Source organism: Anguilla anguilla, chromosome 16 (genome assembly GCF_013347855.1).
Source record: "Anguilla anguilla isolate fAngAng1 chromosome 16, fAngAng1.pri, whole genome shotgun sequence".
Taxonomy (NCBI): domain Eukaryota; kingdom Metazoa; phylum Chordata; class Actinopteri; order Anguilliformes; family Anguillidae; genus Anguilla; species Anguilla anguilla.
The window spans coordinates 10,931,184-10,953,677 of record NC_049216.1 but is presented as its reverse complement, the minus strand read 5'-3'; the positions used below and the strand labels follow the sequence as shown (position 1 = coordinate 10,953,677).

The 22,494-nt window shown below is 53.2% G+C and overlaps 2 protein-coding genes across 4 annotated transcripts in view; one reads left to right on the top strand and one right to left on the bottom strand.

Annotated features, from left to right (window-relative positions):
- Window positions 1-1,463: 1,463 nt before the first annotated feature.
- LOC118215536 (kelch-like protein 25) lies at window positions 1,464-22,404 on the bottom strand. Of its 3 annotated transcripts, none has more exons than XM_035396432.1 (4): window positions 22,235-22,404; window positions 19,306-19,419; window positions 14,852-16,689; window positions 1,464-2,779 (listed from the first exon to the last, which is right to left on the bottom strand). In XM_035396432.1, exons 2-3 carry the CDS (start codon window positions 19,367-19,369, stop codon window positions 14,873-14,875), a joined length of 1,881 nt encoding a protein of 626 aa, XP_035252323.1. In that variant the 5' UTR covers window positions 19,370-19,419; window positions 22,235-22,404; the 3' UTR covers window positions 1,464-2,779; window positions 14,852-14,872. The 3 variants fall into 3 exon arrangements, with proteins under 3 accessions (XP_035252323.1, XP_035252324.1, XP_035252325.1); XM_035396433.1 differs by lacking the exon at window positions 22,235-22,404 and adding an exon at window positions 20,957-22,219; XM_035396434.1 differs by lacking the exon at window positions 19,306-19,419 and having other exon boundaries at window positions 22,235-22,403.
- LOC118215535 (cytosolic carboxypeptidase 4-like) overlaps window positions 22,135-22,494 on the top strand; it is a 156,886-nt gene continuing 156,526 nt past the window's right edge. The window contains exon 1 of the mRNA XM_035396431.1: window positions 22,135-22,200. The gene's annotated coding sequence lies outside the window, so the exon portion shown is untranslated. The remainder of the gene's footprint in view (window positions 22,201-22,494) is intronic.

Sequence of the window (22,494 nt, the reverse complement as noted above, 5' to 3'; positions counted from 1 at the left end):
TTGGACGACTAATATTCCCTCCTCAATATTTCCGGAGGTACAGTATAGCTTCCTCACCTGTGTGCACTTTCTTCTTCTCTTGTGCTAACACTTGCGGGCAACACATTCTTCTCGTACTCGCATTAAAAGGTAATGTGGTGTAAAATACAATTACGCAATTAACTGCAAATGAAATTCCAAACAGGCAATTCCAATCCCTGCCTTGGCCCACATTTACGCTCGCCAGATAATCCGAGAGCGTCGAATCCTGCTCGCTGCTATTTTTACATAATCTTGTTATTCAACGGAAATGCATTTCCATACCCTGAAAGCCGGGCCGCTTATAGCTGTATGCCGAATATTCATAATTCAGTGACTGAGTGGGAAGAGTTCGCTGGTGGGTATTTTTTTGCTGAAAGAAGCTAAAGCCGTACGGTAAAAACATCGGTAAAATCCTAGCTCGCCATGGCTGGCGCTGGGGAGTACTCTAATGCTGCAATTCAGGTGTCCTATCGATACAAAGCGTAGGTCGCAATATCCGAAAAACATATCCACCTTTCCTCCGTTACCACCTTCTCTCCTGCATCCCCTGGAAATCTATCTTTGGGTCCTCCCTCCCTCCAGTGTCCCAATATTGGAGGAGACGAGTGAAGGACCACAGAAGCGGCTTCAAATTAGTCTCCTCCCCTCCTTTCCTCCACAGATTTCTGGGTAAGAGCCGAGTGGTTGTGGGGGAGTGGAGGACAGGAGGTGAGGAGTGAAAAGTAATGGAACGCACCAAAGATCTGTGGCATCCACTCCTTGGCCCTGAGGGCATATAGATGCCGCTCAACCAGCAGATCCCTAAATGGTTATTCGAGTTCCTGTCCAATCAGTTGTGCCAGTTAACCAATTAAGAGCCACCTAATCAGTGGCTACAATTAAGCAATTAAGACCTGAGCAGAACTGAAAAGAAACACATTTAGTCCCAGTACCTTGGTTATTTTTAAAGATCTTTAGTACAAAATGTTGGTCGATGACGAACATGTTTTTACCAAAGCCACCATCAGTGCGACCTGAAGGGAATCATGGAAACTAGTGAATCTCCAATTGAGAGACTGCTCCTTTAAAAAGGTCAGCATGCTGGTTTTTGTTTTTGTTACCTTAAATTTAGTTTTCTGGCATACTACACTGGTGTAGTTGAACACAGTAAAATGTTTAGGATGCACCTGCAGGCTGTAGCTGGTGGTTATACCAATGTCATATCATGATATGATTGAGCTAATGTCAGAAAGATATTTGATCTTAAGAAATTATTTAAAAGAGCAGAAGTTGACACAAAATCCTGAAACGGATCAGCCCTTGTCGTGCAATCCTGTCCTAATGTTTTATAATGTGCTGCTCGGGTTTTTGTAAATGTCAAAGAATCTTGTGATGCAGGCATAAGAGGCATATTATGTTAAGAGGGAAAGCAGAAATGCATAATTCACAAGGTGCCCAGCATGCTCCTTCGCTCAAAGTCATTTATTTTCACCGCTGAACAGAGTGAACTGGTGACAGTCCCCTGGCATTAGGTATTAGGCACCAGGAACTCTGTGAGCAGAGACGCTAACAAAATCTCTCTATATTTGCCTCTCCGGCCCGAGTGAAAAAGAAAATGTAAAACAACAGCTTCAAAATGAGTCATTTTAATGAACCCAACCCGCTCCCCCCTGCTTAACCCAGCCCCCTAAAAACAGCTTAGAACAGTATGTGGGAAATATGGGACCTTGGATCTTGGATTCATATCAATGTTCTTCCTTCAGTCAATAAAAACAAAAAATGCAAACAGTTTCATCAGTAGCCAGTAACAAAGCTTCAAGAGTTTCCTCATTCAACCATTTCAAATGATACATAGTGCTGAGTGCAAATCTCACATCATTAAATGCATACATTAAAATGCAAGAGAATCCTCAAACTGGGAAGGTACAGTAGAATTGTGCTGACGACCACCGCAACTATGTTGCAGAATACTTTTCTTTTTTTTCCTCCTCCACAGAATCCGATTGGATACAGGCTGCCGTGAGCTGTCTGCTCATTGGTCCAGCGCACCTGTTTCAGTCCTGCATTTGACTCCAGTGCGAGTAGAGACCGAGTACATTTTAGCAGAGCGATCTGTGCTCCTTTCTGTGGCTTCAAAGTCCACTCGTAGTCCCGTTCCAGCCCCCCGCCCCGCTTTTCCTGCACGAGTAGCTTCACGTTGGTTTATTTTTAATACAAGGTTCAGCGATCGGAGTCGATTTGGACACGGACCCCGCTGCGACGCAGAGTGGCGCGTCCCTGGCATTAAAAAGCCATACAAAGTCCAAGTCGTGGAAGAGTTCACTGCAAAACACAGGGGTCCAGTTAAGACTCTGAGCCCTGGAAGATTTCAGGCATTCATGCTTTCACTGCCTTTCCACTGTCACTGAAACATATACTGCAATATAAACCCACCCCCCTCCCCCCCTTAAATTTATATTAAATTAAATTGTTAAAAATTTAAGAGGCAGAGAGAATGCAGTGGTGGGTTCAGTCTCCATGGCAACATCCGACAGTAGGCCAGAGTGTGGGTTTGGTTCTGTGCAGCAGGTGGCGCTCTTCCTGAAGTCCCTGCATTCTGTAGCTCGACCGAGCTCGAGAACAGGAAGTCCGTGTCCTAGCGAAATGCCCATCGTCCTCCCCCTGGCTCGGGACCGTCCCAGGTGAAGCGACCCCGCTGTGGGTGGGTGGCGGGGTGGGGAGGGGGGGGGGGGGCAGGCGGTTCATCCCACAAACTACCTCCGGGAGGGACAGCGTTATTCTGTAGAGAGAAAGGAGGAAATGGTTTGAGACGCAAGCTCCGGAGTACTGGGGAAGTAAAAACCACAAGTAACACAAAACACTCTCCCTCATCCCAAAAACGAGAACCCAATACTCGCAGAAAACATTTCAGCACTGGCTGACCGCAGCTCTTATCCTTCAAGTGCACACACAGGGTCCTGTGATCCGGCACCACGGATGGAGCATTGGGGAAATGGTGATTTAGGGCTGGGTTCAGGCCCGCTGGTGCTCAGGGTCCAGCTGAAGTACCGGTTGGGAAAACTGGGTCGGAAACACTGAAGGTCACCTTACACTCCTGGGTAAATGCTTCCAGCAGTTTGGACATGGAGCGGACTGAGAGAGCTACTTTCGCAGTGTGCTTGCTCTACTGCTGCTCAGTGACGCAGGCGTGAAGTTGGCGGTGCTGGCCTTTGATGACTCGCGGGCTTAAGGCGGATGTGTGTGCATCCGAAACCTGGTGAGCGTACACACTCACACACAGACACTCACACACAGACACACACACACACACACACACTCACACACACACACACACACACACACACACACACTCACACACAGACACACACACACAGACACTCACTCACACGCACACACGCACACACTCACACACGCACACACACAAACTCTCACACCCACACACACACTCACACACACCCACACACACACACACACACACTCTCACACACACACACACACAGCCTAAACCCACCTCCAAACATGAGATGACATGACAAAATACAGTGATCATCAATGGCCAATTGATACAGAACAAGGAACTTACGCATTTTAAGACCATTGTCAAATTAGCTATAAGTACGCGTCTCCTACATATAGGCTACAGTATGTGGCTGTATTTGTTGCTTCGCTAAATCCGCTCTTGAAGGCTGCAGACTGAAGGGGCCCACTCATTTCTGCACTACGGGACGTCCCAGTAAAAGAACGCACAGGCTTCCTGTCTTAATGCTGTCCCTCCCCCCTCCCCCCCCCCCTTCCCGCCCCCAGTCAGAACAGTCCGTGCGGTGGAAGCCGATCCCAAAGCCCGTCCCCGCGCCCCCTGCGGCTGACTCCTGCCCCGGCTCCCACGGCCACCGCTTGCCGCCCCCGGCAGGGACGGCCGGGACCGGGAACCCCGTCGCCTTTGCCCTCACCTCTCGACTCCCTGCGGGGGAAGCTAACCGCAGCCAGCCGCACAGAAACGCTCTCGCGCTCCACAGGGGCGGCGCCACCCCCGCTTTCCCTCAAACGAGGTTTCCCAAATACCTTGGGTCCAGGGAGGGGCTCGGCTGGATGAACATCACTGTACCCCTTACACTGACGTCCATACAAGTCCTATTAATGCACTGCACCTGTACATGCACTGTACAAGCTGGTGTACGCACAATGTTTCCTAAACGTTACAGAACATTTTTCTTGTATAGCCTACCACATTTGAACATTCATCCAGCTACATTATAATCAATATGTGTCAGAGTACAAGTACTCACACATTCCTGGACTATTGGGTCTTCACACACTGTACATCATACCGTAATATAAATCTGATGTTGAAGGGCAGAATAAAAATCCATTTAACAAGCTTCTCTCCATTTCGAGTTGTAAGGAAAATCGTCTTTCACATTAAGTGGTTCCTGGACTCAAGGTGTGAGGAAGTGCAGCATACCTCCCCTGCATTGGGAAGGGTGGGGGGGGGGGGGTGGACATGGGGGGGCGTAAGCGTGGGAGTCGTTTCTCAGCCTGCGTTTCACAGATCGTCTCTGAAAACCATAGACGCGATGCTCCGCACCAGAACACGGGCTCCGGTATGAGGGACGGAATACTGCGCGCAGCTTCAGCGCAAACCTGAGCCTGTGAGATCAGATAAACGCACCGCACCGCGCACACAGGCCCGCCCACCCCGGGCGCTTCTGTCATTAGCCCGCTAACCCTCTGCAGCTGAGGAGAGGGGGGCAGGGACGTCCCCCGTCTGCTGGCGAGGTGCTTTTTAAATTGCTTTGGACCTCTGCCTGCTTCCTTCTGAACCCCAGAAGCCCCTCTGCAAATGATGCTTTCTCATCTTCCCTCCCGCCCACTGCCTCCTCCCCGTCTCTGCTGCTCCCCTGCCGCCTCCTTCCCCTGCGCCAGTCTGCATGCCTCCACCTCCCGCCGTGTTCGAGCCGCCACCACCACCATTACCTCTGAAACGCTCCTGAGTGCTTCACTAAACTCCCATCTCTAAACTCTTCTGAATCACCTCTGCCTGGTTTACTAATCTCCCATCTCTAAACTCTTCTGAATCACCTCTGCCTGGTTTACTAATCTCCCATCTCTAATCTCTTCTGAATCACCTCTGCCTGGTTTACTAAACTTCCATCTCTAAACTCTTCTGAATCACCTCTGCCTGGTTTACTAAACTCCCATCTCTAAACTCTTCTGAATCACCTCTGCCTGGTTTACTAAACTTCCATCTCTAAACTCTTCTGAATCACCTCTGCCTGGTTTACTAAACTCCCATCTCTAAACTCTTCTGAATCACCTCTGCCTGGTTTACTAAACTCCCATCTCTAAACTCTTCTGAATCACCTCTGCCTGATTCACTAAACTCCAATCTTCAAGCTCCCTCTGAATCACCTCTTCCTGGTATACTAAACTCCCATCTGTAAACTCCTCTGAATCACCTCTTCTTGGTATACTAAACTCCCATCTGTAAACTCCTCTGAATCACCTCTTCCTGGGTTCACTAATCTCCCCTGAATCACCCCTGCAAATTTCAAACTTCCATATATAGCGAACACTCACCTTCCAGAGGACGGATGCCCCAGGAGCAGGCAGAGCCGCTACATTGACGCGGACGTCCCCGCACGCTAACAGACGCCAGCGAGGGGCCCCGCCCTGTTCCGCCCAGCTTCAAGGCGGCGCGGCTAATCAAGCTTTAACGGGCGCATCGGGGACAGTGATGTACGACCCACTCAATCTGCTGAGCGCGGGGGGGGGGGCTGTCATTTTAAACATAAATTAATCATAAATCAAACTGCGAGCTTTTTCCCCGCCCAGCGTCGCGATCGGGGCCCTGTGAGCGCCCGCGTCCCGCCTGAGGGGGAATGACGGACGAGGGCTAGCTGGCGGCGGAGGGATCAGAACCGCTACCCGCCATCGCGGTCTTGGAGGGGTCCCCCGCACGACGCCATGGGGCGCGGGGAAGGGGAAGGAGCGGCGGCTGGTTTTCGGCTCGTCCTGCCACGCTCCGGTCGCGGCGGCGTCTGTCAGGAACCCGTCGCGGCTCGCCCCGCTCCATCAGACGGCCGAGCCCGCGGGGGCCGGGTCTGTCAACGCTCCCCCCCCCCGTCTACACGCGTCGTCAGGCTGTCAGATCTGAGGCGGGATCTCCGAGTGCTGGGTGGGGGTGGGGGGGGGGGAGCACGCTAGCACGGTTTGTGGACATTATGTTTTCGGTGAACGGTGAAAGTACGCCTGGACGCGTCCCAAAACCACAGTGCATCCTCACTCAGACGCCTCCACCCGCCCCGCGGGGTCTAGACGGGACGGGACGGGACGGCGAGCGGTGTTTTTGGCGGCGGTGCCGGTAAGTGATGATGCGGCGTTTCAGGAAGCGGCCACGCGGAGCCCGGTCTGTCTGCTTGAAGGAGAGCTCGGGCCCCACGGCGCCTCCCGGGCGGCGGCCCGCCGTCGCTGGGAGCCAAAAAACGCTCAGGGCCTGAGCGACCGGGTCGCCTGAGCGCAGGGTTTACAGGGAGAATCCAGCTGCCAGCTTCTGCAGTTTCCTTAGCCTCAGACTAACTCACCAGGCTGAGCACTGGCCCAAACAGGTCGCCATGGCTGTGACATCATGAGAGTGAGGAGAGAGGGGGACTGGGGGAGGAGAGAGGGGAAGAGTGAGAGGGACTGAGGGAGGAGAGAGGGGAGAGAAGGAAGGAGGGGGACAGAGAGAGGAAGACTGAAAGGGAGGAGAGAGGGGAGAGAAGGAAGGAGGGGGACTGAGAGAGGAAGACAGAGGGAGGAGAGAGGGGATTTGTAGCTGAGGAGGCGGGGCAGTAATTAGCTGCTTCTGCATGGCCCCGGGCAGGTTTAAGGAGGAAATTACCTGCATTAGCGTCTCCCAAAGCTGCCTCATCAGCACGCGCTACGCAGACGGGCAGAGCAGGGCTCCAACTCCCATACCCAGGGCACGCCGCTCCAGAGCAGGGCTCTAACTCCCATACCCAGGGCACGCCGCCCCAGAGCAGGGCTCTAACTCCCATACCCAGGGCACGCCGCTCCAGAGCAGGGCTCTAACTCCCATACCCAGGGCACGCCGCTCCAGAGCAGGGCTCCAACTCCCATACCCAGGGCACGCCGCTCCAGAGCAGGGCTCTAACTCCCATACCCAGGGCACGCCGCTCCAGAGCAGGGCTCTAACTCCCATACCCAGGGCACGCCGCTCCAGAGCAGGGCTCTAACTCCCATACCCAGGGCACGCCGCTCCAGAGCAGGGCTCTAACTCCCATACCCAGGGCACGCCGCTCCAGAGCAGGGCTCTAACTCCCATACCCAGGGCACGCCGCTCCAGAGCAGGGCTCTAACTCCCATACCCAGGGCACGCCGCTCCAGAGCAGGGCTCTAACTCCCATACCCAGGGCACGCCGCTCCAGAGCAGGGCTCTGACTCCCATACCCAGGGCACGCCGCTCCAGAGCGGGGCTCTAACTCCCATACCCAGGGCACGCCGCTCCAGAGCAGGGCTCTAACTCCCATACCCAGGGCACGCCGCTCCAGAGCAGGGCTCTAACTCCCATACCCAGGGCACGCCGCTCCAGAGCAGGGCTCTAACTCCCATACCCAGGGCACGCCGCTCCAGAGCGGGGCTCTAACTCCCCTACCCAGGGCACGCCGCTCCAGAGCAGGGCTCTAACTCCCATACCCAGGGCACGCCGCTCCAGAGCAGGGCTCTAACTCCCATACCCAGGGCACGCCGCTCCAGAGCAGGGCTCTAACTCCCATACCCAGGGCACGCCGCTCCAGAGCAGGGCTCTAACTCCCATACCCAGGGCACGCCGCTCCAGAGCAGGGCTCTAACTCCCATACCCAGGGCACGCCGCTCCAGAGCAGGGCTCTAACTCCCATACCCAGGGCACGCCGCTCCAGAGCAGGGCTCTAACTCCCATACCCAGGGCACGCCGCTCCAGAGCGGGGCTCTAACTCCCATACCCAGGGCACGCCGCTCCAGAGCAGGGCTCTGACTCCCGTACCCAGGGCACGCCGCTCCAGAGCAGGGCTCTAACTCCCATACCCAGGGCACGCCGCTCCAGAGCAGGGCTCTAACTCCCATACCCAGGGCACGCCGCTCCAGAGCAGGGCTCTAACTCCCATACCCAGGGCACGCCGCTCCAGAGCAGGGCTCTAACTCCCCTACCCAGGGCACACCGCTCCAGAGCAGGGCTCTAACTCCCATACCCAGGGCACGCCGCCCCAGAGCAGGGCTCTAACTCCCATACCCAGGGCACGCCGCTCCAGAGCAGGGCTCTAACTCCCATACCCAGGGCACGCCGCTCCAGAGCGGGGCTCTAACTCCCCTACCCAGGGCACGCCGCTCCAGAGCGGGGCTCTAACTCCCATACCCAGGGCACGCCGCTCCAGAGCAGGGCTCTGACTCCCATACCCAGGGCACGCCGCTCCAGAGCAGGGCTCTAACTCCCATACCCAGGGCACGCCGCTCCAGAGCAGGGCTCTACCTCCCATACCCAGGGCACGCCGCTCCAGAGCAGGGCTCTAACTCCCATACCCAGGGCACGCCGCTCCAGAGCTGGGCTCTAACTCCCATACCCAGGGCACGCCGCTCCAGAGCAGGGCTCTAACTCCCATACCCAGGGCACGCCGCTCCAGAGCAGGGCTCTAACTCCCATACCCAGGGCACGCCGCTCCAGAGCAGGGCTCTAACTCCCATACCCAGGGCACGCCGCTCCAGAGCGGGGCTCTAACTCCCATACCCAGGGCACGCCGCTCCAGAGCAGGGCTCTAACTCCCATACCCAGGGCACGCCGCTCCAGAGCAGGGCTCCAACTCCCATACCCAGGGCACGCCGCTCCAGAGCAGGGCTCTAACTCCCATACCCAGGGCACGCCGCTCCAGAGCGGGGCTCTAACTCCCATACCCAGGGCACGCCGCTCCAGAGCAGGGCTCTAACTCCCATACCCAGGGCACGCCGCTCCAGAGCAGGGCTCTAACTCCCATACCCAGGGCACGCCGCTCCAGAGCAGGGCTCCAACTCCCATACCCAGGGCACGCCGCTCCAGCCACCCTTCCGGAAGCTTCCGCGGTGCAAAACCGCTTTCGGGACGTCAGGACGTCAAAATAACGAAATAACTTTGCTTCTCTCGGACGCTTCCGGAAAAACGTGTAAGAGCGGCGAACCTCGTCTCGCAACCCAGACCCGGGGAAATAAACAAAGCCACCAAATAAGTGTGACTGCGCGTAACAGCGACACCTGCGCCATCTCAGCGACACCTGCGCCATCTCCCCTAGCATAGCGCCCTGCTCAGCGTAACACCCGTCTCCCGCCCCAGCAGCTCAGGCGTGCGGCATCACTACAGAATAGAGAGAATACAAAACTATTTTTGGATTTCTCTGTTGTCGTTCCAGAGCAAACATGTTTACCTCGGTGAGACTCCCACAGGATCGGGGGATTTGCTCATTTCGGTACAAACGTGCTCTTTATTTCAAGGTTTGAACCAGGTTTGTGCTGTATATGATTTTGGAGATAATGGGGTTTATTATTAGACGGGGGGGGGGGACTAAGCCGTCACCTGGCTGTGGGGCTAGGCTAGGCCAACGGCTGCTCTGGCGCGGTGGGTCACACCGCTAGCCCCGACGGACAAGCCCAGTCACACCCCCTACGTCCCGTGACGGTGAACTGCATCTGGCACGCCTCCCCTTAGCGCCTGCCGAACGGCGTACGGAGAACCGCGAGCGCGGCTAGCGTGGGGCCGCTCTGAAAACGGGCGGCACGGTTAGCCTTCGGAGGCGCGGGTCCGAGCGAACGGTAATTCTTACGCGCTCGATAGCAACCTCCTCAGGAGCGCCTTGGTGATTAAAGATTGAAGGAACGCGGACAGGAAGCGCGGCGAGACAAAGGAGCGGAGCAACAGCTAAACAAAGAAACTCAGGACCCAGACGCCCTGCGGTAGTCCTCCGGTAACTATGGCAACGATTCAGGACTCCTGCTGAATCAGAAGAAATGTGTTTTGTCCCTCCCCCCGCCACCCCCCCCAACATTCCAAGCCACAGTTTCTTAACTGTATTGTGAAAACGTTGAGGAGTTATATACGCGTGTGAATAGAACCTAGTGGGCCCAGCCAGTGTACAAACGCACCATTTTCCCCCAATACTGCGCAGGAGCCAGACTCACTGATCCAGGAACAGCTTCACCAGGTTTCCGCCGTACCTGCTGAAAGTGAACTGTGATTCCCTGGCCTCACCACCCATCCACCGCTGGTAACTAGCTCAGTTTGTGCAGGCTAGTGAACTCACATCGCAAATATGAGAGTCAATGAGGCGGAACAGCTGAATAAGCAGCTAAAACAGGATGGGAAGTACCAGTGACCCCTGCGGTATCACCCCTGTAGCCTAGCGCCCTGCTCAGTGTAATGCTCCTGTGCCTCTCCTGTCAGGCTGAGAGAGCTCTCCGCTCCAGCAGCAGAGGCTGCGGCTTGTTCTCGGGCACGGCGAGTCCCGGGGCGGCGCTGATGGCGGGGTGACATTGCGGCGCGCCGGCGGAGCGACCCGGCCGGCGGAGCGGCGGGAGAACCCCCCGTGGCGCTCGTCCTGCTGCCCTCCCCCTCCTCGCCCACCACACCCCCCCCCCTCTTAAAAAGCTCACGGCTGGGACTCTGCCTGACCTCGGTCTGTGTGTAAGCAGACGGCATGCTTCACTGCTGCCTAATGCTGCGGCCAGGACCGGAGGATCACCCCCCCGCCCCTCGCCCCCCCCTCTGATCAGGGGGACTGTAATGAAAATCCCACCGGCTCCAGACATCCATGAGGGGGAAGGGGGGCGAAGCTTGGGCAAGGCCCAAAAAACACATGCTTTTTTTCCTGCTTTTTTCCCCCGTCTATTAGAAAGGCAAAGGGCGTGGAAGCTAAAACTGTTTTCGTAAACTCTGCTGTATTAATGAGGAACATCCAGAACCTGTCCTGGATGGTACATGCGCGCACACACACACACACACACACACACACACACGCAGCAGTTGTGAAACCGTGTGTGTGAGAGTGCTGCATGTTGATCTCGCTGCGTCTATCACTCCTCCCACCGAACAGCTGCGGTGCGGGCAAAAGCCCAAACCCTACCGGCAACACGACCTTTAGGCTATACCACAATAACCTTACCGACATCCTGCCGAGGCCACAACCTTCAAACCACTAAAACCAAGGCCAACACCTTGCTGGCAACACAAACCAACCTACCGGGACTTCAACTTTTAAAATCAGAGTCAAACAACGTGCCACAAACACCACCTTTGAACCATGAAGACGCACAGGAAACGTGATTCATTTGGGATCACAGATTGTGCCTCTCAGTTCCAGGAGAGCCTGACTGCCTCTGACATCTGGTAACCTGCAGGCATGACGTACCGTTAGAGGAGCCAACGTTCGGGTGAGACGAGGCCAGTCGTGTCTCAATGCTACGATGAATCTGCAGCTGAACCCCTAGCACGAGGTCAGGAGAGGACCGAGGACAAGCCGTCATCCACTTAGGGAGAGAGAGAGGGAGAGAGGGAGGATGTAGGATGGCACGAGGGAGGACCAGAGAAAGGAACTGCACTTGAGACTCAAAGTGTCTCCAGGGTTTAGGGACTCAGTATTCCAAACGCCCTTTGCTTGGAGTTGCACTAAAGCCTTTCTGCAATTCGGGTGCAAAGGCCACAACTCCTACCCCTGCTGAGGACACGGAGGAAACCGGCTGGTTCTAGTCCCTTATGTGGGTCTACAAGGACAAAGACTTTCACCAGCAAGGGAATGCCTGTCATCCACAGAACGCACAATAAGTGTTACCGTCAGGGGCCTGAACTTGAAGTAAATTAAATTATGGTTAATAACGGCCCGAATCTAGAACGCTTCTGCTGCGTCCTGCACATTTATAAAAAAAAACTTACTTCCAATTCTGCGGATGACCACAGATGAGGAAATCTGTCTGTCAGGCTAGCTGTCCCCCCCCCACCCCCCCACCCTCCTCCTTAGACATCATCCATTGCGTAACCAAAGTCATCTCTGTGTTAAACCAAAACACACAATGTTTAAATAAGGTTCAATCTAGATTCCCTCAGGTTGTCTTGAAGCATGCATTAAAACTGAGCCGTGTAGCTCTGACAGGACAAGGAATCGGGATGGTTAGCTTCTGCCCTGATCCACATGAACTCAGTTACTTTTATTCCAAGTGAACGCGAACTCCAGGACACCTGGCTCTTAGTCCTGCTGGCTTTGTCACCCGGACCATCATTAGAGATGGGTGTTGTTTAGATTTTGCAGATACTGATGCTGAAATGATACTTTTATATGTTTTTTATTTTTTTCTAAAGATTTCACCACCCCCCCCCCCCCCCCCCCTTCCTCAACCCAAACTCAGCTGAACCTGTCGATCGCCCTTCCTAAGCATGTCCGCACCCACACCTCCAAGCACAGCGTGAATCTGCAGTCCTTTCTGTGCGTGTACCTCAGTGGAGAAAGAATATATCACTCGCACATTCAAGTGAGAAAACGAAATAATTCTGTCCTTTCGCTGCAGTGTTCTTAACCTCTCATGAATACTGATGAGTGAGTGAATATTGGGGGGCAAAGGGGGGGTCAATTAAAGCAACTGAAAGCAGACCCAAGTAATCAATTTGGCAAATATCTGAATGTAGTATTCTGTTCCATTCCTCCATCGTGTTCCCAATATGAGAGACTGATGAGGCTGAAACTGTATCCAGCTCGGATGGGACGCGTGCCTGGTGGCCATTTGGAGGATGAGAAGGGAGGACAGCCATCCCATTGTTATATTCCAATATTACACATGCATCTGTCAGGCTGGGAAGCCAAGGCACGTACGTCTTTATCCCAGACCCTTCATTTGGTTCTGAACTCAGAATGTTCCAGAAAATTTAAATAACTTTTTTTTTTTTCCTTCCCCTTTCTCCGGGCCAGGACAATAAAATAATGTGCGCATGGTTAGTCCAGCGCTGCAAAAATAACAGCTGTGCGTATGTTTGTGTGTGTGCGCGTTTGTGTGTCACAGTTCAAGGTGTGTAGCTCAAGCTACCAGACCCTCGATGAACAACCCCCTGTGAATTAAGAACTTCACGGCCCCCCCCCCCCCTCCTTCAGACCCCCTCCAGTGGACTGCTGCGGGCAATTAAATATTTATCTGTGGAAACCAGATTCCCGGGCTTTCGCACTGGCACACACGCCGCATTCACCACAACCTGAGCTGAGGAGTTGACTCCTGCCAACAGAGTTCTTTAAAGATGTGGCCACTGCAGGGACAGGGCAGGACGGCCCCCCTGCTGTGTTGCCATGACAGCCGACCCCCCCCCCCCCCCACCTCCCCTCCTTTCCTCCCGCCCCATCTGTACCCAGAGTGGGGCTTTCTGACCGCACGCCATCACAGGGATTTTCACCGCATTGCTTGGGTCACCTGGTCTGGGGAAGCAGGGTCTGTGACGGGAGGGGGGAGGGGGAGGAGGAGGGGTGGGGGGGTGTTTGGGCATTTGGAAAGGGCCGCTTCACTTCACGACCCCCCTGCCAGCGAATGCTGCATGGATGCAATGATTTATAGGCTAGCTGTTTAAACGGAAAATGCTAATGGTCCACTCGCAGCAAAGACCATCTGAGAAGACGGACGTTCGGTGCCAAACAATTACTCTTCGCTCGGTTTCGGTTTTTCATCAGTTTGAATGAAATTCAAACTGTCAGCTGCCCTGTGGAAACGGAAGTTTAAAAAAAACAACACACAGTGGACAGCGGCCAACGGTTTCAAACCCTCCCGGCTGTAATGGGAGCTAATGTCTTTTTAAAGCGTACCCAGAGCTGGATGCGGTACTTACTTAGGCCCCACTTATAATTCAATTACGGGAACAAACAATGCGTTTTAACCAACCCGTGTCACGCCAAGGGCCCGAAAATAGCCCGTCGAACCCACGCGGCCCCACGCTTCCGAACAGGAGCCGCCCGGATTAATAATTGAAGCCACCGGAGGAAAACAAAGTGTACAGAGCCCCCCCCCCCCCTTCCTCCCCTCCAGCAAACGCGGATCTTTTAGACGCGCGGGAGAGAGGAGAGAGACGGGTGTCCATCTTCTCTGTGAATCCCACTGTGCCCATTAGAGCGACACACTAGGCCTACAAGCTCTGCCTGCTCATGAGGTAATAGGCAATTGAGTGAAGATCCTGTAATGCAGATCACAAATCAATGCTGATGGAGCTCGCTCGCGAGCCAAAAGGGTACGCTGCATTGATCCGAGCTGGGAGGGGGGTGCTTTTGTTTGGTGGGGGGGGGGGTTGAGTCTTTCCCTGAGAGTATGTGCACAGACCCTTGGGAGTGTTGGGCCTTTCCTGACGCACAGCTTGTTCCTCTCTCACACAGCAGGGACAGTAATGGGTATAGACGGGCTGCTGGAGGCCTGCTCTCATCCTCAAACGCTCACGTTCCTGACCCGGCTCCCCCCAGAGCTCACGCCTTTTTCCTGCTTCCTGAACACCAGACGGCCTCGTACCCCCCACTTTCTTCTTCTCTTTTTTTTTTTTAAACCGAATCCTAGCGTTCTGCTCTGGGATTCGAAGAAGAGAGGCCTAGACTAGAGGAGCTTGGTAATCTGGCATCAGCTAAAGTCGACAAACGTCGGCCTGCACGGAGCGCTCGTGCCCCGTGAGCGGCAGGGGAATACCCGCGCTACCGGAGCGTCCGCCGATCGCTCTGAGCCCCTAAGTGCTAAAAAACACCCGCGATCAATACACACCTGGGCTTCAAAGGCAACGGAAACGCTTTCCCGCTCTTTGGAGTCAGACCTCTAAGAGCGAAAGCGGGGACAGGAAGGCGGGGCTTACCCAGAGGAGGCGGGCGGGCCGTCAGGCGGGCAGGTGCTTCCAGGTGCTGACGAAGGCGGTGGGGATGAGCGAGTAAGGCACGGTGGTGATGCTGCTCCAGCTGTCGGAGGCCGGGTCGTAGCAGTCGAGCGTCTTGCAGCGCTGCGCGCCGAAGTAGCCGCCCACCACGTAGAGCCTGTTGCCCGAGGCCACGGCGTGGCAGCTCATGCGCTTGGACGTCATGTCGCCCACGCGCGTCCACTGGTTGCTCTCGCAGTCGAAGCGGTAGGCCGAGGCGGCCGTGAACTCCGTGTCGCCGCCCATGATGAAGATCTGGCTGCCCAGGACGGCGGCGGCCGTGTAGCGCCAGGGCTGCGGGCACTCGGCCGCCACGGCCCAGCGGTCCTCGCCGGGGTCGTAGCGCTGCACCTTGGACGCCTTCTCCCGGCGGACGGTGGAGCCGCCGAAGACGAAGAGCTTGAGCCGCGCGCTGACCACGGCGGCGTTGCTCACGCCGTCGCGCAGCGGCGCCGTCATGGCCCACTTGTTGGTCAGCGGGTCGTAGCGCTCCACCTGCTTGAGCGAGACGGACGGCGAGGCCGGGAAGACGCCCGCCACGGCCGTGTGCCCGCCCACCACGTACAGCGCGTTCTCCAGCTCGGCCGAGCCGTGCCCGAAGCGGGCGATCAGCATGGGCGCGCCCTTGGCCCACTCCTCGTGCACCGTGTCGTACACCCACACGTCCTTGGACACGCCGTTCTCCGAGCCCCGCCCGCCCGTCACGTAGACCTTGCAGCCGATGGCGCAGGCGCTGAACTCCTTCCTGGGGCTGGGCAGGTCCGACTTGGGGATGATCTCCTTGGCCTTGTGGTCCACCTGGTAGATCTTGTCGCACATGAAGGTCTGGCCACCCAGGATGAGGAGGGCGTGGCCGGCCTTGCGGGGCCGGGCGCAGGGGGCGGTGACCACGCCGTCGTTCTGCAGGATCCTCTTCTTGCACTGCATGGCCTCCTCCACCACGCGCGCGCTCCGCTCGTCGGCCGCCACCAGCTCCTCGCAGGCCACCGCCTCCACCAGGCAGGCCGAGGGCAGCAGGGCCAGCCGCACCCCCCGCAGGAGCTCGGCCAGGTGGGCCCGCCGCCCGTCCAGGTCGTGGCGCACCCAGCGCACCACGGCGTCGAACACCACCCGCTCGTCCTCGATCTCCAGCTCGTCGCTCAGGATCAGGTCCAGGAGCTTGTCCTTGGAGAGGCCGTGGAAGTCCTCGGTGTCCCGGACCGCCTCGAAGTGCAGCAGGCACATCCTCCAGGAGAGCTCGTAGAGCCGCTTGCACTGGTGCGCGTCCGACAGCAGCATCATGCCCAGGCAGTTGCAGGGGTGCAGGTTCCTCTCCAGGAACTCGGCGGCGGCGTCGCGGACGTCGTGGAACTGGAGCATGTCGGCGGCCTCCAGCAGCGACTCGGCGTTCTCCTCGTTGATGACCAGGCGGGAGGAGTAGGCGAAGTCCAGCAGCAGCTCCAGCACCTCGGGGTGCACCGAGTCGCGGAAGTTGACCTCGTCGTCCACGCTCTCGCGCAGGCCGCCGCTGAACATGGCCTCGAAGTAGCGGCTGCAGGCGGCCAGCACGGCGCGGTGGCACGGGAAGGGCCGGGCGCCCGCCCACAGCGTCACGTCGGTGAACATGCGCTGCTTGCGCAGCGCGTTGAGGTGCGTCAGCACGCTGTCCGGGTGCGAGGGCTTGTGGAAGAGCGAGATGTTCATGGGGCCCGTGCTGGCGCGCGACTTGCGGTTCTCGTGCACGCTCACCGACATCGTCTCGGAGACGGCCTCCGGCGGCTCGCTCGTGCCCAGTTCTCTAACTGAGAAAGAAGAGGGACAAAGAGAGTGGGAAAAGACAAGTCCGGTGTTAAGATTCTTGTGGCAAACAAGCTAATGAGTACATACTAATGAGTATTAGTATGCTCATTAGTACATACAAGCTAATGAGTACATACAATCCTTCAAAATGGCCGACGGTGAAGATGTACAAATGTTGACGCAGCAACATTTCTCAATCCAGGCTTTTGTGAACATGCAGCCAAGCACTCCTTCAATTTTAACCACCGGTACCGAGCCAAACATAACTTCAACGATGAGCCATTCCACAGTTTTATCTAGGAAAGGGTATTCTAACAAAATGGAGAAAGATTTGTGCTGTCTTGACAAGACTAAGGAACCAACCAGTTTTAATGTCTCCTTCTGATGAGGAAAAAATGGCAGTTGTGTGTTCACTCTGATGGTGTATTCTGTGAATTATAGAATAATTTTTGACTTTCGGGATGACATTTGGTTTTCCTGACAGCGCCGTAATTCCATTGTCCAATACTATGAATGTTTACATGAATTTTATTCACAAATTAGTCAATTAAGAAGTATAATTTCTAACGGCCTCAAAATGTATTCATTATGGCTAATGGTGTTAATTAGCATTTTAAAATTGGTCATTAACCACACTAATGAATTTGTATTTTAATGGTAATGCACATTAATCTACAATTCACAAACAAATATTCACAAAATGACATTCATTACTTCAGAAATTTACAGATCCATAGACAAACCTAAACTGATCACAACTCATGAATCGCAACCATCATGAACCACCCAATTGTTTAAATTTTTTTAGCTTCTAATTTCTGTTCAGAAGCCACAATATCAAATTGAGACTGGATTTTAAAAGGTTTGAGACAAGAGTTTTGGACAAGAGGCTTGGACAGACTGACATTTGAGTTAGGCTACATTTTCAGAAGCGGTGGCATAGCGGGGAAGCACTGCTGATACCTTATGCCAAATGATGATTCAGCACTCCTCTAAGGAAAAAAAAATTAATTTAATAAGATGAGATGAGATCATTTTTTTGCAGATAGGCTAAAACAAATTGGATCAGAACATAAATTGCCTGTTCAAAGAAGCCCTGGGCACTCCTGAGCATGCTCAGTCGACTGCTGCTAGAAGCGCACCGCTACGGAATTAACCATTCCGTGGCAGGTCCCACATACCGTGAGAAGAAGAGCGAGGCATCCCACAATGCACCCTTTGGCTTAAGGACTACAAAGTTTCAAAGCCAGCTCTGAGCGACGTTCATCACAAATGTAATTAACCAGCGAATCTCTTTCTGTCTGGACTTTTAATTAGCCTTTTTTTACACGTACAAAGTCTACGAGTCTACAGTTTACCTCCGAAAGGGTGCTGGCATATCCTGGTCTGATGTAATGACCACCCCCCCCCCACCTCCACGTATAATTACGGCAATTGATTCGCACAGGCGAAAAATAAAGTGCACGTGGGAAAGGCAATTACAGCCAATTTGGAGGATGCTGGCGTGTCATTTTCAGCACTTAGCCTGCCTCTCCGAAAGACGAGAAGCCGCCTGGTGCCAAGGCATCCGCTTCGCGCTAAAACGCACCGTCTCCCGTCTCTGGAGCCGGCCCGAGGCGATCCGCTAACGCGCTAAAACGCACCCTCTCCCGTCTCTGGAGCCGGACCGAGGCGATCCGCTAACGCGCTAAAACGCACCCTCTCCCGTCTCTGGAGCCGGCCCGAGGCGATCCGAGAGCCACGTTACACTGCGACACCCAAATAAAAACCCCAATATTCCAAGAGATTTTTTTTTTTTTTTGCACAAGAACTTCAGCCATAATTCCCTATGGCATGGCGACAGATGAACCACATACCGTACCCTTCGTCACAAAGTTTGTCATTGCAGAAATTAAAAATTATTTCTCGCTGAATGCTTTCTTTTTTAACTGAGCTACAAAATTTAAGCAACACTTGTCGACTTATTGCCTTTTGTCAGGGTTTAAGTTTGAAAAATGCTCAGTAAAACTTTTTACAATCTAAAGATGACATTTTTTCCGCATCCTACCTGCATCAGTGAAATGTTGCTGCATCCTGATGCCAACCTTTTACACCCTGCCTGTGAAATATCCCCATTTATCTTACTGGTCTTTGGATAAAAGCGTCTGCTAAATAAATGTAATGTAATGTAGGATGTAGGCCTAATGTCTTGTAACACTTATCCCCATGTAACAGCAAATAATCCAAAATCTCATGTGGAACTGACTTCTGACTTCCCAGAACAACAGAGGCCATTTCATCCAGCACGTTTTAAAGAGGTGGACAAGTTTGCTGGCTTTCAGCAAGAGATGCATGCAGCCCAATGTCCCCGCCCCCCCATAAGGGTGGGGTTAGCGTTATGGGAGGGGATACTTGGGGGGGTGGGGGTGGGGGTGGGGGGGATTTCACAGATTACACAGGGGCGGTGACAATGGTGACCCCCTTATGACATGATCATTCACAAAACATGGTCAGGGTGCAAAAGGAAGCAGATACAGGGGTGTGGATGCAGGGTGGGGGGCGGGGTTCAGTGCAGGGTAGGGCGGAGTCACACGGTGGGTACGTGTGGGAGGAGATAGCTATCATCCTGCACCACTTACGCCGACAGAAACAGCTGACCCAGGCGCAGGCACTGACAGTGAGGAGATGGGGAGGGGTCTGCATCTGTTCCCGCAGAGCGCCCTCTGCTGGCCCGGGGGTGATACTGCTGTCTTCTGAGAGGGAAATAAAACACATGCTCACTCGCACAGATCTCCACTTGCGCTCGGCAATGCTCAGCATGCAATTCCTGTAAGCCTAAACACACTGTCTTTACAAGGTCTGGCCAACCATGACCACTTCCGCCACTGAATTCAGCTTCAACTGCGTTTCACAAACGGGTCTTCTGTAGATGACACAGTTGGCGGCCAATTAAGTGTGGTACGGTTAGGAGAGTTAAGTCTCATTGATTGGGGCGTGTCCTATGGTCACATGACTCCACAAGACTGCACAGTGTGCTCCAAACAATACCAAATCATTCCCTGTTACCTGAACGTCCGATTCCCACACACATTCACACGCGAAAGATGCCTTTAAACTGAATCATTTCTAGGCAACCTGACACGTGGGCCGCCCAAACCGGGGTCTCTTCTTTCAGTCTCTTTTACTGTAAAATCTTTCTGTCCCTCAAAAACTAAAGGCCCCTCCAGGTGCCCCCTCTGCCCGCCCACCTTTGATGCAGAGTTTTGGTGTTCTGGTGCCTCGCCACCATCCTAAAATCTCACGGGCTGGCTCCTTTTCAGTGCCCTCCAAACCTGGCCAACTTTTCACACCGTTTGCAACACTGAAGGGATCACCAGCTGGCACGCAGTCTGTCTTCATAATTAAGAGCTTCCATCAACCCGCAGGAGCCGGAGGAAAGGGCCAACGCAGACGAATCGGTGTCTTTGAAACCGCGGCTCCTGTTTGGCCACACCCCCCCCCCCCCCCCCCCACCCAAGGTGCCCGGCTCCCCACTTTAATAACGAATGCTAAAGAGGGGCACCAGGGACCGGCTGGCTAACTGTTAAAGATAGTGAGTGTGTGTGTGTGTGTGTGTGTGTGTGTGGGGGGGAGGAGGGGGGGGGAGAGGGGAGAGAGAGAGAGCCTTTCATGTTTGGGAAACAACTGTCACACTTGGCCACCTCTCTTTATTAGAGAGAGAGACAGAGAGAGAGAGTGCCATTAGTAGCCTTACTGTCTGACTAACAGCAGAGAACAGACTGCTCCCAGCCTCTCCTCCCCTACCTGACACTGAGAGGAACTGCTCTTCATGCGCAGTTTAATTTCAAAGCATGCATGCAAGTGCAAATACTGGTGGTTTTCTTTTTTAAAAAAATTTTTTTAGAGTGACTCCTCAGAATACTTAAAGGCAGTAATACTTCGGATTTTGTGTATTCTGCAACTGGAGAATACATGTGCATGCAAACACCGGCTGTTTCATTGAACAAGTAATGCTCCCTTTTAGGATGCTAACTGTGCAAAGAATGGTTTGTTAGCCTGATGGCCTCTGGCCAATGGTAGTTCCATAAATGACTCTCCAATCAAAGCTCCTTGTACATTCATAAGATTGGACACAGACTGTTACAGCAGGGGTGCTTTAAAAAAATAAATAACAAATAAGAATAATAAAATAAAAATAGGTTCGGTTTTACCCACTTAAATGACACAAAATCGGTGCTGTCATTTTTCTGCACAAGCTTTACTTTTATGTAGAAGAAAAGGTCTGCTCACAATTAGACATTGCTTCTGGCGGCGTGTTTTTAGAAAACAATTCCTCATGCCCGAAACGTTGACAAGTATACACCAGATCGGTTTGCTTTCCGAAGATAGTTTTCAGTTTCTGGCATGTAGTCATCAAATCCTGGAAGGCTGTCAAAATGCCGGAGCTTTCACATCCGCCTCTCTGCGGCGTTATGCACTCAGAACCTGACGGCTCCGGAGAAACACTTTTTCCGTGACAGGGAAGACTTCCCGCTCTGCATTTTGAACGAAACTGGCTTCTACAATTAGCAGCATACTCTGCCAACGATGGTGTCTGTGTCAAACCACAAAATTCACGTCATTCCAATATTCATTTACCAATTAATGCTCCCACAAACGAGCCAACACTTACGACTACATGAGACTTGTGGTTAGTTTCAACAACAGTTAGAGGTAGTTCTATCATTAAAACGTTTTAGAACAGCAAAGTATGCTACCAAATAAATTTGGCAGAACTTTAAAGTTTGGTTAAAAGTGCAACTTATTGGCACGGGACTGAAATTCCATTGTTCCATTGCACGCACAGAACGTGAGAACTGCTGCACATAAACCAACGTAGTAATACTCAATGCGCGGTTACCCACGGAATATACTGGAATAAACCAGAATAACGTTTTAAATTAAGACCGTTGACTCTTCATTTAAAAGGCTGCTCACATCTATAGAACCGTATTGGCACAGATGACTTCTATAAACAGTTTGACAACTTTAAGCAAGCATTCCAACTTGGTTAAGGTAGCACGCAAAATACGTCAATTAAATGAAGACTACCTGCTAGAATCACTGTAATCAAACTCACAAGCTGTACCCCACTAGCCAACTATTAAAAGTCGTCCATATCGGAAACTACTGCAAAATCAGGCAGTCTAGCTAGTAAGTAGGCTATGTTTTAATGTCAAGCTTCGCTTCTAGCTAATAAGCGACACAACTCAAGATTAGCTTCAGCGGAAAACACGCAAGGTGGCAGGAATATACGCCTTTATAGTATTTACTGAGCGCTGATTACAAATAAACTGTTGTTTGAGGCAAATTAGTCCCTGTAGAAGTTAAGTCAACAAGCGAACCAACACCTTTTCAAATTTGTTTTTCCAAGTTCTAGGCACCTTGCCAGCTAACGTTAGCTAATAAAATTGTCAGCAAATCTTCACAACAGCGAAGTAACTAGCGAGCTAATCAATACGGACAAACTCCAATCAACGTTGATTACAAAACTGGTGAGTAAATATTAGTCTAATGTATCATACTTACACTGTTGAATATGTGCTAAATGGTTATCCAGTCAGTCTGTAGTTGTCTCGAAAATCGTAACATAATTTCACTTAATCGCGTAGTAATCCTGTCGTTACTTCGTTTTTACTGCCTAGCGTCTGTTGCCTTGAAAAAAATATATGAAGACCGTCTGCAAATCTGGGCACGAAAGCAATTGACAGTGATTGGCGCATTTCCTGTCCTATCGAGTGTACCACGATAATGCAAATATGTATGTTGTACCCAATAGGGAAATGTAT

Bases quoted from the DNA above. Each gene is read 5' to 3' on its own strand.
- LOC118215536 (XM_035396432.1), bottom strand. From the start codon at position 19,369: ATGCAGACCCCTCCCCATCTCCTCACTGTCAGTGCCTGCGCCTGGGTC. The intron at 16,690-19,305 runs GTAAGTGGTGCA...CTTCTTTCTCAG, and splicing joins GGTCAGCTGTTTCTGTCGGC to TTAGAGAACTGGGCACGAGC.